The 17,462-nt window shown below is 39.8% G+C and overlaps 1 protein-coding gene across 1 annotated transcript; it reads right to left on the bottom strand.

Annotated features, from left to right (window-relative positions):
* Window positions 1–2,018: 2,018 nt before the first annotated feature.
* Window positions 2,019–3,224, bottom strand: LOC124613737 (piggyBac transposable element-derived protein 4-like). Its single transcript, XM_047142454.1, has one exon. The coding sequence runs from the start codon at window positions 3,222–3,224 to the stop codon at window positions 2,019–2,021; it is 1,206 nt and encodes a 401-aa protein (XP_046998410.1).
* Window positions 3,225–17,462: the final 14,238 nt, after the last annotated feature.

Below are 17,462 nucleotides of genomic sequence, written 5' to 3'. Positions count from 1 at the left end.
AAATTTGAGAATATACATGGTCAAAATTGCTTATTGCATGTTACAGGGGGTGGTCCTGAACCAGTATTGTCATACCAAGCTTTATGCACAATAGCGGTAACGGGAAAAAGAAGTACGTACATTTAGATGATGAATAAGAATGTTAGAATGTATTAACTTTAAATGCATGTTGCTATTACTGCCAGTTAAAGTTGACTCAGGATATGTGTACCTTCCAGATTCTTTCAATTATTTTTTCCAATTTTTTTTATTTATTGAAGTTTCCATAACATATTATATTTTATGCCTGCCCCCCCCCCCTCCCCCTATTCTTGCAACTATTCAGTGGCAACAGTGTAGTGCCTTGAGAATTCAGAAGCAAATTCTAGAGACCTTCTGCTTTCCACCATCTTGAACACCAGATATTTTATGTACAAGCATGAGAAATGGGAGGGTGTCTATCTCATGCCAGTTTTCTGTGTGCATAGGGTGGATGTGTGTCAAGAGAATGCCACAAGGTGAATGGTTGATCAACATGGGTAAGTGGTTGCCGCGCTCACCAAGTTACATGCCCAGCACTAGGGACAAGCACGCCTTACTCTGTGATACTGCTATGTCAGTCAATATTGTGAACAGCTGAATTATGTAAAAGAAAAGAAAATACACTTACTTTGACTTACTTGGTTATTGATGGTGGATGGGCGAGAACCTTGGGAGATTTTTGGAACTGTATTTATTGTAATAGTAATTAAGAGTTTCTGATGGACTGGGAGTCATTGGACTTACAAAATATGACTCATTTATGTGAAACTGTTATGTGGTGTTCTGTTTGTGGAAGTGTAACATAGTAGGTTTGATTTAAAGTATCCTGAGTAAACACAATCATTTTAAGAGTAGAGAGAATTCCTCCAAATAGCATCATATCTTTGGAGAAGAAGTTGGGCAGATCGTTGCAGCCGACTATCCTGAGATAAAGATCAGCAAAGCTCCTCCAAGTAAGTCCAGTGAGGAAGGGGACATGTGGATCTTACACACCAGCTTCACATTGCTTCCTCTAGTCACTGGAAACTGCCAGAATAGTTTACAGGATGGCACTGAACAGAATATGAACAGACCTTTCAATTGTTGAGATACAAAAATTTTTTGCGATGAATGGTCCATTTTATCATTACAAGAAATTAATGGATTTTTTTGCATTTGTTATATATGTGTGAGATTATGACTATGAAAAACATGAAGGAGAAAATTAAAATTAAATCTTGTCTACAAATGAGATGCACCGGGAATGCTGATTTCAGCAGTTAAGGTAGGAAGCTGCTACGTTGTATGCTTGGTGCCATCTCTCTCGCAGTAGATAATCTCTTTTCCTTCCAATTAATATCCTTTACAGAAAGTGCATTGCTATAGTGTAACGGTACTTTCACTACCGCGCCTCCGGCGATACAAAGAAATGAGTTACGATCGCGCATGCGGAAGAGCACTGCGCCAGCGACCGATTTTTATAAATAATTTTGATCTTTTTTTTTTTACTTTTGTGTAGGTGTTTGTTTTTAACAACTAATTGATTACTCTCTCTCTCTTGTCTTTATACGAAAGACGTGTATTTTTTGGCGCTGTGTTAAATATGCTTTTAAGTGGAAATTAAAACTATATTACGAAACGAAGTTATTTCAATAGTGATTCGAAATGGTTATCGCCAAATTTATAAATTAATCCTGACAGTGACAAATTAAAGAAATTTTCAACAGATGGAGAACAATGAAAATAGGTCATCCTACAAGCCACGAAGACTATATTATAATAAATACTACATTTCTAACAGACTTATAAGGTAAATTTCAACTTATTTCTGATGCTATTTCCTTACCGTCACTTACTGTAGTGTTGCTGACCCGGTCTGCCATGCACGGGCAAATTACAGCACTATCTCAATCAATAATATGAAGTCCCCCTAATCCGTAACTTATTCCATCAAAATTCAAAACCCAATCAGATTTTCTATTTTATATTTTCAAGGCAGAACCCCGAGAAAAGAAACACTACAATAGAAAAGACAAAAATTTTGAATTTACATTTACAAATGTATCATCATGGAAGGTGCTGACCAAAACAACATCTCTTTTGTCTTTCCATTTCATTAGCATCTGCTTGCCTTTGTACCCTGTTGTGTACTCCCATTTCTTCAGTTTTTCCTTTCTTATGAAGTCGGGGAACCCCTTCCTGTCTTGCCACATTGTGCTGACAACTTCGGTGTTATTGCTGGTTAATTTGTCCACCAAATCTGTACTGGTGTACCAGTTGTCAAGATAAATACAATGGCCTTTCCCGAGCAGATCATGTGCAAGCTCCAAAACAATACAAGAGGTTATTTTTTCATCTGGATAGTGGATACCATAATTAGTGTCCTTTACAGTGTAAACATTAAAGTCCCATACATACCCGGAACTGCTTTCACAGAGTTCATACAATTTTATGCCAAATCTGCTATGCTTTGATGGAATATATTGCTTCCATCCAAGCCATCCTCTCCAGAGCAATAACGATTCATCAATGGTGATGTTCCTTTCTGGCATGTACACTGATCTGAATTTACTCTGCAGATGCTCCATAATGGGGTGAATTTTGAATAGTTTTCTGCTGATAGTGCCTAGTGGATCATATGAGGTATTGTCAGCAAAGTGGAGGAATTTCAATAGAAGATGAAGCCACTTTTCATTCATCACTTTCCTGAAGAAAGGTGTATCAACTGATTCCCTCTTTGAAAAGTACATTTGGTGGTCTGGTTTGTGAAGATTTCCTTGAAGTACTAGCATTCCAATAAGTGTTTTTACCTCGTCGCATGTAGTATTCTGCCAACTGTGAACCCTGGAGTGTGCTGGTAAATTGGGATGAGAAGCTATTAACTGTTCTGCATATAAGTTCGTCTGTTCAGCTATCATTGTGCACAAAGCATCATCCACAAAACACATAAAACAACTAATCACATCATTTTGTTTTAGAGGCACAACTGTACCACTATTACCACTGAACAAATATTGAATACGAACTGAACTAGCACGCACAAATTCACTAGGTACCGTCTGTTGCGGTAGTGTCTCATCGTCAGACGTTTCTGAATCGAAGTCACTTTCACTAGCCTCAACATCTGTATCTTGAAAACTTTCAGAACTGTCATTGAAATTATCGTCACTTTCTAAAAGCAGCTTCTCAATCTCCAAATCTGATAAACGACTTCTTTTCGCCATTGCAAAAGATCACTCACTAACGCTGCGGTAAACACAGACAAAAAAGGCGCGCTTTTGCGGCTGCTTCACAGGACACATTTTCTCGATGTGCGCTCTGGTGGACAATGTTGTAACTAGCCTAGAACATGCTGTGTTGCATGACAAGAGCTGCCATCTAGTAGAAGAAGCTAAACTAATACCACAGTATAAACGGCAGGCCGATAACTTGTCATACCCACTAGCTACTAGCCACAGAACCCAGTGGACGGATATATCTGTCGAACCCACTGTGCAATAGCAGAGCATGGACAGATATATCCGTCATGCCCACTTAAAAGGTTACTGAATATTCACATAAAACTGCTTTGATTGAAAAGTACAGATACTAACAAAATTCCATGTTTGCAATTTTTTTTTCATAATTTTGTTAAACACTGTTCACAATGGATTCAAATGAAATGGCCATTGTTGAGAACTCATTACAAAATGCAATATGCCAAGATGTCAGAAATCCAAGCTTGGCAACAGTTGAAAGTAACACCCCCAACTCATGAACTAGCTGATGGCTACCAAAACAACGAGGTTGGCATCCCACCATTAACCCTGCGGCAGGCGCACTTGAGATTGTTGCGTCAGCGGGCGCATGCGGCACTCAGTGCCGCCTACATTTAAATACATGAAAAAAAAACAGTTTTTTTAAATATTTTGGTGGAATTAATTATTTATTGTCTATAATGTCATTCTTAACATCAACTTTTAATACTATCTGTATACATATATCCAAGGTGCATGGGAAAATTAAAATTGTTACAGAATATCTGACATACAGTTCCACGATATTTCCTAAGTGCTTAACAAATTCTAATTAAATTATAACCACAGATATGATTTGATAGATTACCATTGTTAAAGCAAGTTTTACAAAAACGTGTAATATGCATAAAAACTTTGTAGTAATAATAAAGAATAAGGCAGTCAGTAAATACATATCAAGGATCACACACTTTCTTCCTACGGAGAAACTCTGCAATCATTACACGTGACAACACAGTGGCAATGTTGCTTGCAAACGAATCTTTCACAGCTATTGCAAGTGACAGTAGTTTTATTATTATTATTTTTTTTTTTTACCACCACAAAGATGGCACCTCCCACACCTTCTTACAACCTCATTGTGATTAGCGGGAATTGATTGATGAGGTGACAGATATCCTTGAATATCTCATGGTAGAGTAGAGTTCTGAGCCCTTTCTTTCAAATGGCAGTCCATCAGAGCCAAGACCAGGTTTCTGTTTGCAACGACATAATCAATTATCTCAGGTTCAAACAATTTGAGAAAATTTTCAATTTCAGTTTTAGCTTCTCTACCAATGTGTTTCAGGCCAGGTAGGACTTTCATTATATTCTTACGTTTTGGTTTCCCTGGTAGTGCTAACGGATTATTTATCCACAAAGTTTCTTGGTCCTTATCAATATAAAAATGGCTGTCATCACATGGCATTCCTTTCACTTCGTTTCTGTCAGCGCATGACTGCTCAGATTCACTGCAGTTTCAATTATTTCTGCTTCCTCATTGCTGTCAGAGAAATCTGCGTAGCTTTCTTTGACAGATGATTGCAGAAGAAGTCGCTCAATTTCTTCTGGTGTTAGTCCTTTCCTTTGTGCGGGCCTGGGAGGCAATAAAATAATTCTAATACCAAAGCAATGTCAATAACTAAATTATCATTCACCTACAGAGTTGTAAAACAAAGCTTCTAATCATCAGTGATACAGCTATATGTACTTACAGTGATACAGCTATATGTACCTACATTACCAGGCACCTGCGGTACGCAGTGCCGTCTCGGTGCAGTCGTCCACTTCACAGGTGAGTCACAGCTGTTATGGTGGGTATAATAATGGCGCAGCAGTGCAGTTTGGTGCATGACTAAACAATCAAAGCATATCTAGCACCACTGTCATGTGCTCAGCGAGCTGATGTAATTATTGAAAGAAAACGAAATTGGCGGCACTGTATGCCGCCACACGCCTGCCGCAGGGTTAAAAAATGATAATATGACTAATTATGATGTCACTTTTATGATGCTCAATGAGACAATTTCTCATTTTTCAATGGGCAACATTTTTCAAATAGTGAAACTGAAGTACACGACAGTGAAAATTCCTTTGATTATTTGCTCACGACATTTCAAACACAAGAACTGGAAACAGTTCATGAAAAAAATGCAAATACTAGCAAGACACACAATTTGACACAGCTGATGCAACTAATAACAACAGTTTACACAGCAGTTCACAAGATATAAGGAAAATATAGGACAACAGTTTGCACAGCAAAATCAGGCATTTAACGATTTGAAGAACAGTATTGGTCAACAGTTCAGTGAGGTGAGCAAAACTATACACACTGAATTATCTGTCAAATTATCCAGTAAGTTCACAGAGCTCAGAAAACAACTAAAACTAGAAATAACTACCAACATGTCCTTCAATATAAATACATTAAAGGAAAATGTAACTTCCATAGACTATAAACAGCAATAACTAACAGCTGGGTTACAAAACCTTAGTGAAGCATATTCTCAAATTCAGGAAACGCAATACCAAGTGGATGTGTTGGTAAAAAATGTTACGGATACAGTCAGTGAGATGCAAGACGTATGCAAAAACTTACCTACAGAAATACACAAGTTGAGTCTAAGAGTGGACTGGTTATGTTTAGAGTCAAAATTTGCCAAAAAAACAGAGAGATAAGTTATGTGCAGATGTAAAGGAAATAACTGAAAATGCTGAAGCCGGGTTGCTGGATAAGGGCAGCAGCCTTGCTGAAAAGGTAGTGTCAGAGTAAAATTTATGAAGATACTGCAGAAGAAGCTCTAAAAGAGAAAGAAAGCCAACTTCTAGCTAAAATAGATACAGGTCTAAAGGAAGCAGAGGAAAGGTTATGAGGCAGTGTTGCTAAAACTGCTGACATTCCGAAACAACCTATGACAGAAAACAAACAGATGCTTTTAGAAAAGTTAGATACCTTTACTGGTTACCCTCAATATGGGACTAGCCCGGCAAAGGAAAATAGCAAAGGTTACAGAATGCAGCAACACTTGCCGGCAGCTCTAAGTGATGAGCAAGTGCAGTTGCCATGCGTACACCACAGGTGAACATAAACACACCTGTCACTGACAGCGTGGCATGTTTGTCAACATTACTTGCAGTTGAGGGATTACTTGGGCATCGAAAATTTCAGATATTTAACTCTGAAGGGAAAAGAACACACCCTGTGACCTTTATTAGAGCATTTCAAAATGTTTTACCTCGTACCTGGACCAAAGCCCAGAAAATCAGATTTGCTGTTGCATACAGGCAGGGTGATGTTCTGCTGAACTTTGCTACTACTATGAACAGACTGAGAGAGCTTTTCTGGATAAATATTGGTATGATGCCATACAAGAGAGGCTCAAACATGAGGTATTCAACCCAGCTCCATTCAATAGCAAATATGGAAGCTCAAAGGGCTATTTTGAAAAATATTTGAATAAAACCAGGTACTGGACTAACCCAGTATCTCAAGTAGATGTGCTGAAAATTTTAAAGGGCCATCTTTCAGCCCACATTAGGGAAAAACTCATTAGCATTCCGGAACATGACACTGAATACTTTCCATCAGTATTGGACTCAATAGATTCGATATCCAAAGAGAGAGCAGTAACGCCCAAGCATGTAAATATGCCAACAGCGCCACAGAGATTTGCAGGCCAAAAAGGAAATAATGGATTCATAGTACAACACAGATGGGAACCTTATCCCACACAGATATATGGTAATGGTGACAGTAATCACAATGAAAATGGAGAAAGCTGTAAATTCAGAGCTGGATATAAAAGAAATGGGCAAAAATTTAGCAAAAATGACTACAATGGGTGAGCAGCATATGGCCAGCCTGTACAATATATACTGCCACAAGCTACTGGCAATAGTCAGCTGATCGCTTGCCAAATGCAAAACAATAACAGACAACCAAATAACCCACAGACTGCACAATTCAGCTGGCAAAATAACACATATATGCCGAATAATGCACAGAGGGAAAGATAATTTCAGTTGAGCGTCTCACAGGACACTAATTGGTTAATCGAACAGCAACAGTCCACATAGTGCAAGTTACACCTAACCGAGAGACTGATGTCTCAGTGATGCCAGAAAACTTGAACCAGTCACGGTAGGCCCATGTTCTCTGACCTTGGAGGACAGTGGTGGCATGAGCTTGATTGAGACTTGCTTTATCAGATACCAGATACAATCATGGTAATGATGTGAGAGATGATCTGTATCAAGGAAATGAGGGTACACAGAAAAAGTTGACAGAGGGCAAGGTACAAGCTACTATTAAAGCCAGAGTATTTGACCTTGATGTACCTATTGTACTTGAAACAGGTGCTTCAACTAATTTGATGTCACAGGAATGCCTTCAAGAACTGAAGAAATGTGGACGTATACCCACACTGTCTGTGCAAAATCACAAGGTGCGAACTGCCACTGATCAGAAATTGAAAGGGGTCAAGATACAAGCCTTAATTCCCATACAATTTGTATGGTGCAATTTTTTGATAGTAGAGAAATTAATAGTTGATTGTTTAATTGGTATGGATACATTTAGGCCACACCAAGAACAAATTGATATACGAAAAGGCCAATGTCATTTCACTGTAAGTAACCAATTATTTGTAACAGACCTAAACAGCAGAAGTACTAACAGAGGTAAAACTGAAGTTACTCATGACTTTGAAGTTCAATTGGTAAATACCATAGTTATGTTTGTCAACATATATACAATAATGAACAGTTGGCAGCAGAAGAAGTAAACGTTGACACAATAAGTACAAAGGTGGGCGAATCAAAGTGCTTGTCTCAAGAACAGCAAGTGGAACTTAAGAGAACTGATACTTGCTTATATACAAGTATTGTATAATTACATGTAAAAATTTCTGTGAACCTGTTTTGTCCTCGAGAATCTGTCCACAAAAGTACTGAGCCCTCCTTCACTCTTTCCTAACTGAATTTGACCACTGTATACTGTGTACTCATAGCAGACTGTGCTATTGCAGCCTATGGTAGCCAGCAGTGTTCAATGTAGCCATGCCAAGTATCAGATAGGGACTGAAAATTCTTCAAGAAAGGAAACACCATTCCTCAAGGAAAGAGACACCAAAGTCATGTAAAAAAATAATTATTATTATTATTGTGCAGGTTTTTAAAGTAGGGACATCATCATGTTTCATGTAGAAGTGATGATGGGGGAGGAGGGGAGTCATGTAACAAAACAGGCTTAATTTCGTCATGTGGAGTACCCAATGCAGTGGGTTTTGTAGCATGTGATACATGCTAAAACAGATGTTGCAACGAAAATGTTAAACTGTATCACAGACAAATTAATGTATGTTCTTAATCAGGTAAAGTAATGTACAGTCAGAATAAATCATTATCACTTTGATATGATTTTTGGGATGTTTTGAAGAGAAAGAACAAGTTGTGGAAACAGTGTTAATAGTGTATAAATGTTAGTATCCTTTTTCATTGTCTTGTAATTATAATTCAATTATTAAAATTCACTGTTTATGATAATGCAAATTAACTGTGTAAACCATTAAAAGCTTAACATTTATGTACCTTTGCAAGTCAGTACAACATATTATTATGAAAAATCATCAATTAAAAATCTGTAATTAAACTCATAATTAATGTTTCTGGGACATTGTATAGAGAAATTCAGTGTAATGTCCACATATTATGAAAACTAGAGAAAATTTGTTTAAACTGAAGACATAACCTCAGAAAGATAATTTGTATCACAAATAATGTTAGAAGAGCAATTCATTAATCTTTCATAACATGATTTAAAGATTTTGTGGTGTACATAATTATTCCATATTTTAGCCATTAAATGTTGTAAAAAAGTCCTTTTGAACATTTGAATTGTAATTTTGATGTTGTAGAAATATTACCAGCTCATAAAATAGCATAATTAATTAAATTACATAAAGATATTCAAGAATGTTCTGGACTGAACAATGACAACTTAACTGTTAACTGTATGTATGTTTCAAAATTACACTTGCAGATGGTCGTTAATTTTGGAAATATGCATAATCATTGCACTTGTTTTAATTTCTGCTAAAGCTCTGTAATGTCAGTTTTTGCTGGATTAACTTATTGCAATTGTAACATCAAACATGAAATAACATAATAATGTAAAAGAACATAATTGTTAAAAGATGTATAAATACACCTAATCCAAAGCCTTCGAGGAGGGCGGAGTGCGGTTGGAGTACTAGCTGGTGTGTTCTGGTGCCTGTAAAGTTGTGACAAATAAACAAGTGTTGTCAGCAGATTAATTGGTGTACATCCGGTAGTGACCCAAGACTTTCTGCAGCTAGATTTGGTGAATGGAGCTGGTATGAGAAGTTATGTTAGATTTGACATTAGAGCTGCACTTCCAGACCTGGCTATGTTTGAAATGGTGGAGGATCAGAGGATTTATGATGTACCAGTGAATTCTCCAGAAGAAAATACGTCTATTTTGGGAGGAGAAAAAGAGTGAAACTACCTATCAAACCATTCTGGAATTGAAAGAATTTTGAAAACACGGACACCAATGACCAATGACACAGAGATAAGTGCTTACATTCCAAAATTTTTTAGTTTATCATGGAGAATGATACAGAATTTGGTGTTAATGACAGTGGTTTATCAGTAAATATGAGCACACCTATAACAGGATGAGATATTTGCGAAAGTGTTTCTGACGGTGTAAGAATGTTGGCAGTGTTAGAAAAGATGTTTTGTAAATGAATAAATGAAATTGTGAAATGCGTGGTTTTGCGTAATGCAATATACAACTTGCCTTGATGTTAGTGGTACCAGAGCGATGCAGCGCATGCACTTTGGAGAGAAAGCAAGTCAACAAATTGCAAGTGTGTGCATGCCAGATGCAGGTGAAAGCGTTGGAGCAGCCAAAACAAATAAACCCTATGAGCTACAGCCTACACGAGCATTTTTAAAGCCTATTGTGTAAACAGGGACATAGAAAATTAAGGGAGAGTCTGTAAACAACTATGACTATCTACACAATGCACATAAGCAAAGGGATTAAATACATGAAAAGGGATCTTAACTACCAGATATTTACTGAAGTTATGCTGCTGTATACATTACATCTATACATTTACAAATTTAAGTATTGAAAGCATATGCACTAATTATAATTGAGAGACCAGAAAACTCTTGCTGCAGATAAAGAAGTGAGTACCAGATAAGTGGCAAACTGAATAAGAGGTCACACCATGTCCATAATACACTTTATCTTTCGAAACCTTTTCTGTCGTCTTATTTTCCTCTTTCTGTTTTTGCCAGTAGTTTCACTTTGTATTCACCTTCTCCTTTTTACCGTAATCTGCTATACTATTTTATCCCGCCTATATATATACTCAATAATACGTAACCCACTTCCAAACCATAACCAAAAAAATATTTTTTTTTTTTTTGCCGCTTTCAGCACTACCGCCGCTATAATATCCACCGTTTCTAGTTCACAAACAGCTCCTTTCACCTTTTAAACAACCATTTCGGCCAGTTCTAATAACTTTCGCTTTATTTCCATTTCCGTTTTTCCCACATCACTGATCATTTTTAGCCGCTTCCCACGGGTTTTAACGCCATTATTTCTTCGTCAAACAATTGTTAGCCTCATTTTGATTATCTGCCACCACAATACCACTCCTTTTAATATACTACACGCAGTTTTTTCGAAATTTTCCCGAATTTCTCCGTCCTTTAACGTGTTTTGGCGGCAACACAACCACCTAACCTTTATGCACATCGTTGTCTACCAACCCAAGTCCAACATAGCCCAGCTGTAACCAACACCTTTTCGCCTTTTTTCATTCCAGATCTCCAGTTTCTTTCCGGTTCACCTTTATCTCTCCCCATATATTTTTATTTTCATTTTCATTTCACCTCATGTTACACTTTCCACCTTCTAATACCATGTCACCCTCACAACACCCCCACAATGACCCCATTAAGTTTTATTTACATTCCCTCCGCAAACATGCCTTCGCCCTAGCCAGATTACGCTCGCATATTTTATTTTCTCAGGCTTGTCTGACATTTGGCATTACCCCCAAAGGCCTCACACTCAAAGTTCCCATCTCTGGCTGCAACCCTTCCTTCCATCAGTCCCTATACCAGTTCCAAACTGAACAATCCATTGCCCTCACCCACCTAATCCTTCACCTACACATCAACTCAGCCAATGAACACACCTGTCAACTCCTATCCTTAATAAAAGTCCTTAATCTTTCCTCTCCCACATCCACACCGGCTGTTCAGAGCATCCTCCTACAGGCCAACCGTAAATTAGAACAGCATGCCACCCTCCACCTCAACAAACTATCCAATCTCCTGGTTTCCCACCTCCGGAAAGGCAACTCACTCACCCTTCACAACCTTTCCAGCAAACCTCAACCTCCTCTCATTGCACACAAACCCAGTCTCTCCCATCTACTCAATCTCCCACTTCCAGCTCCACTCCCTCCAAAACCTCAAAATTCCGATCAACACAATCTGGAACCACAACACCCTAATTCAGTAGTTAACCTTTCCTCCAAACCTCTCTCCCAATCCGAAACCTCTGTCCTATCCAAAGGCCTCACCTTCAGCCCCACTCCCAGATTCAACCAAACAGCCCTCATCAAAGATTTACTGTCCTACACTCGTACTCTCTGCTGGAAGTATCACTTTGCCACGAAGAAAAATGATCCTAATCCTACTCCTAATGATCCGACTCCACAAGACACCATCCAAATTGAACCCTGCCTGGAACAGTTCCGTCCTCCGTCACAGCGGGACCCACCTCCTTTTCCTCAAAATCACCCTCTCCAAACCTTCCAGGAATTTCTGACTTCCAGCCTTGCATCTCAATCCTTCTTAAAAAACCTTAATCCTACACCCAACATCACCACTGCTGAAGCCCAGGCTATCCGTGATCTGAAGGCTGACCGATCCATCGTCATTCTTCCGGCGGACAAGGGTTCCACGACCGTGGTACTTGATCGTCGGGAGTATGTGGCTGAGGGACTGCGTCAGCTTTCAGACAACACCACATACAAAGTTTGCCAAGGTAACCCCATTCCCGATGTCCAGGCGGAGCTTCAAGGAATCCTCAGAACCTTAGGCCCCCTGCAAAACCTTTCACCTGACTCCATCAACCTCCTGACCCCACCGACACCCCGCACCCCTACCTTCTACCTTCTTCCTAAAATCCACAAACCCAATCATCCCGGCCGCCCCATTGTAGCTGGTTACCAAGCCCCCACTGAACGTATCTCTGCCTACGTAGATCAACACCTTCAACCCATTACATGCAGTCTCCCATCCTTCATCAAGGACACCAACCACTTCCTTGAACGCCTGGAATCCTTACCCAATCTGTTACCCCCGGAAACCATCCTTGTAACCATTGATGCCACGTCCTTATACACAAATATTCCGCACGTCCAGGGCCTCGCTGCGATGGAGCATTTCCTTTCACGCCGATCACCTGCCACCCTACCTAAAACCTCTTTCCTCATCACCTTAGCCAGCTTCATCCTGACCCACAACTTCTTCACTTTTGAGGGCCAGACATACCAACAATTAAAGGGAACAGCCATGGGCACCAGGATGGCCCCCTCGTACGCCAACCTATTCATGGGTCGCTTAGAGGAAGCCTTCTTGGTTACCCAAGTCTGCCAACCCAAAGTTTGGTACAGATTTATTGATGACATCTTCATGATCTGGACTCACAGTGAAGAAGAACTCCAGAATTTCCTCTCCAACCTCAACTCCTTTGGTTCCATCAGTTTCACCTGGTCCTACTCCAAATCCCATGCCACTTTCCTTGACGTTGACCTCCACCTGTCCAATGGCCAACTTCACACGTCCGTCCACATCAAACCCACCAACAAGCAACAGTACCTCCATTATGACAGCTGCCACCCATTCCACATCAAACGGTCCCTTCCCTACAGCTTAGGTCTTCGTGGCAAACGAATCTGCTCCAATCCGGAATCCCTGAATCATTACACCAACAACCTGAAAACAGCTTTCGCATCCCGCAACTACCCTCCCGACCTGGTACAGAAGCAAATAACCAGAGCCACTTCCTCGTCCCCTCAAACCCAGAATCCCCCACAGAAGAACCACAAAAGTGCCCCACTTGTGACAGGATACTTTCCGGGACTGGACCAGACTCTGAATGTGGCTCTCCAGCAGGGATACGATTTCCTCAAATCCTGCCCTGAAATGAGATCCATCCTTCATGAAATCCTCCCCACTCCGCCAAGAGTGTCTTTCCGCCGTCCACCTAACCTTCGTAACCTGTTAGTTCATCCCTATGAAATCACCAAACCACCTTCCCTACCCTCTGGCTCCTATCCTTGTAACCGCCCCCGATGCAAAACCTGTCCCATGCACCCTCCCACCACCACCTACTCCAGTCCTGTAACCCGGAAGGTGTACACGATCAGAGGCAGAGCCACGTGTGAAAGCACCCACGTGATTTACCAACTGACCTGCCTACACTGTGATGCATTCTATGTGGGAATGACCAGCAACAAACTGTCCATTCGCATGAATGGACACAGGCAGACAGTGTTTGTTGGTAATGAGGATCACCCTGTGGCTAAACATGCCTTGGTGCACAGCCAGCACATCTTGGCTCAGTGTTACACCGTCCGGGTTATCTGGATACTTCCCACCAACACCAACCTATCCGAACTCCGGAGATGGGAACTTCCCCTTCAGTATATCCTCTCTTCTCGTCATCCGCCAGGCCTCAATCTCCGCTAATTTCAAGTTGCCGCCACTCATACCTCACCTGTCTTTCAACAACTTCTTTGCCTCTACACTTCTGCCTCGACTGACATCTCTGCCCAAACTCTTTGTCTTTAAATATGTCTGCTTGTGTCTGTATGTGTGGATGGATATGTGCGTGTGTGCGAGTGTATACCTGTCCTTTTTTCCCCCTAAGGTAAGTCTTTCCGCTCCCGGGATTGGAATGACTCCTTACCCTCTCCCTTAAAACCCACTTCCTTTCGTCTTCCCCTCTCCTTCCCTCTTTCCTGATGAGGCAACAGTTTGTTGCGAAAGCTTGAATTTTGTGTGTATGTTTGTGTTTGTTTGTGTGTCTATCGACCTGCCAGCGCTTTTGTTCGGTAAGTCACCTCATCTTTGTTTTTATATATAGATTTATAAGGTAAGTAGAGATGCACACCTAACATTAACTGAGTTTGTGATACATGATTGAACAGTGAAGTAAATGAATACATGGTTAAATATATGAAAGAGGTATTAGTAGCCGTCAAGCCACTGTACACTTATCTGCGAAGATTTAGTTTTAAGTTAGTGTTAAGTTGTTGTGTGTGTGTAGTATGTGGAAAGGACACTACAGGAACTTTGTGTAATGCCACAATATGAAAGATACTGAAAAACAAAGTGCAAAAACATATGAAACCTGCCTGCAAAGTGTTAAGTGTGCATGTGAGATATCTGGGTGTGCTCATCATAAACTAAAGGTGACAATACTTCCTGTACCATGAATTTTCTGTGCTCGACAACATTGTAAAAGCGGCAAGAAACTTACCTTGTTGATGGATGTTGGATGTACAGCTGGTGAACCCACAATAAGTGAGAGCAGCAAGGTGGAATAAATTCCTCGGGCTGCTGATATGGAACCAGTTGTCACTGCATCAAAGATTTCACAAAGGATCCCGCCTCTGAACACAAGCTTCACAAATTTTTGCAGTAGAGACTATGCAGACATTAGCAGGGACAGTAACAGATGTTAAGCTGTGTGCACATGCTTTGCAAGGTAAACACTGGTTAGATGCTGACTGACAATAATGGGACTAAGCAGTTACAGCAAGCACTTTGTTATGAAAGAAAACTTATGCACGTATATGGTAAGGGACCTGACATGTCCATATAAATTGATAGCCATATAGGATAACTCCAAAGGCTGAAAAATGAAGGCTATGCCCATACTGGTCAGGATTATCAACATCAAAAAGAGAAATAAGGTCAAACACTGTGCACCTCTGTATGAAGTCAGTGCTCAGGGGGGGGACAATGGTAATGAATCATATTATTATTATTTTCTCTTCTCATTCTTTTCTTTTTATACATGTCAGATACATATATCTAAAATAATAAGTTATTTTCTACCAGCGATGATGCTGGGATAGAAACAGTTTAATTTCTGCATATTCACCTGTTTGTGTAAGTGTTAATGGGTGGACATATGATGAGTTCCACCGAGTTAATACTACTAAAATAATGTGTATTCCAGCCGTACATTAAAGAAGTGTCATAAAAAGTTATTAGGAAAGCAAAGTTTATTCGTACATCCATGACAACAAGAAGAATTTGCTTGAACAGAGGAGGGGTGATGTGGAATCAGTATGGCAAGAATCCTGCATCAAGAGGATCAGAGCAGATGAGAAGAATTTGCCTGAGCAGAGAAGAGGTGATCTTGAATCAGTATTGTCATACCAAGCTCTATGCACAATAGTGGTAACAGGAAAAAGAAGTATGAACATTTAGATGATGAATATGAATGGAAAAATGTATTGACTTTAAAGGTCTGTTGATATTAGTGGCAGTTAAAGTTCACTCAGGATATGTGTACCTTCCAATTTCTTTCAATTATTTTTTCCAAATTTTTTAAAATTACAGAAGCAGCAATTATTAATCGGTTTCCTTTATATATTACATTTGATGCACACCCCCTAGTCTTGCAACTACTCACAGGGTGACACAGAATGTTGCAGAGCATCCACTACTTTTTCTTTATTATCAGGTGGATTCAACAAGGTGCCCAACTGGAGACCCACACTAGACCACTTTCAAATTGGTCAAGTGTTGATAACCCTATGTCACATGAGTATTCAGCATTTCCAAGCCCTTCACAGTGATCATATATGCCCCATGATGCCTCATAACAAACCTAAAAATGCCCAAAGCAAATGCATGCTGGTGGCCATTTGTCACAGAGAACAGCAACTCCAATCCCATTGATGGTCTGTAGATGTATGCAATTACCATGTCCTCTGGATGCTTCAATTTTTTTTGCTAGGAAGTATATTTGCGACATGACATTATCTATTAAATGAAAATATGTTTCACATTTTTTATTTGTTCCATATGCATGAACATTATTTCACTTTGGACCTGTGGGAGGAGCAATAGAATATCTCTTTTTTTTGTAAATATTTGGTACGTAATTTTGTTTTTCTGACATGTTCTACATCCTCGAACATCTCATCATTATCAATCCAGGGTATGAAGCGTATATCTAATCTAGTCGAATTTAAAGAAAATATCATCAACATCATCATCATCATCATCATTTAAGACTGATTCTGCCTTTCAGCGTTCAGTCTAGAGCGTAGTCCCCTTTATAAAATTCCTCCATGATCCCCTATTCCGTGCTAACATTGGTGCCTCTTCTGATGTTAAGCATATTACTTAAAAATCATTCTTAACCGAATCCAGGTACCTTCTCCTTGGTCTGCCCCGACTCCTATCCTCTACTGCTGAACCCATGAGACACTTGGGTAACCTTGCTTCTCCCATGCACGTAACATGGCCCCACCATCTAAGACTGTTCACCCTGACTGCTGCATCTATAGAGTTCATTCCCAGTTTTTCTTTGATTTCCTCATTGTGGACACCCTCCTGCCATTGTTGCCATCTACTAGTACCTGCAATCATTCTAGCTACTTTCATATCCATTACCTCAACCTTATTGATAAGCTACCCTGAATCCACCCAGCTTTCGCTCCCATACAACAAAGTTGGTCGAAAGATTGAAAGGTGCACAGATAACTTAGTCTTGGTACTGACTTCCTTCTTGCAGAAGAGAGTAGATCGTAGCTGAGCACTCACTGCATTAGCTTTGCTACACCTCGCTTCCAGTTCTCTCACTATGTTGCCATCCTGTGAGAATATGCATCCTAAGTACTTGAAACTGTCCACCTGTTCTAACTTTGTTCCTCCTATTTGGCACTCAATCCGTTTATATCTCTTTCCCACTGACATTACTTTCGTTTTGGAGATGCTAATCTTCATACCATAGTCCTTACATTTCTGATCTAGCTCTGAAATATTACTTTGCAAACTTTCAATCGAATCTGCCATCACAACTAAGTCATCCGCACATGCAAG

Source organism: Schistocerca americana, chromosome 4, assembly GCF_021461395.2.
Source record: "Schistocerca americana isolate TAMUIC-IGC-003095 chromosome 4, iqSchAmer2.1, whole genome shotgun sequence".
Lineage (NCBI taxonomy): Eukaryota > Metazoa > Arthropoda > Insecta > Orthoptera > Acrididae > Schistocerca > Schistocerca americana.
Note: the sequence above shows the minus strand (reverse complement) of the source record. Positions and strands in the feature narration are given on the sequence as shown.

Coding starts and splice junctions, on each gene's coding strand:
- LOC124613737 (XM_047142454.1), bottom strand. CDS start 3,224: ATGGCGAAAAGAAGTCGTTTATCAGATTTGGAGATTGAGAAGCTGCTT.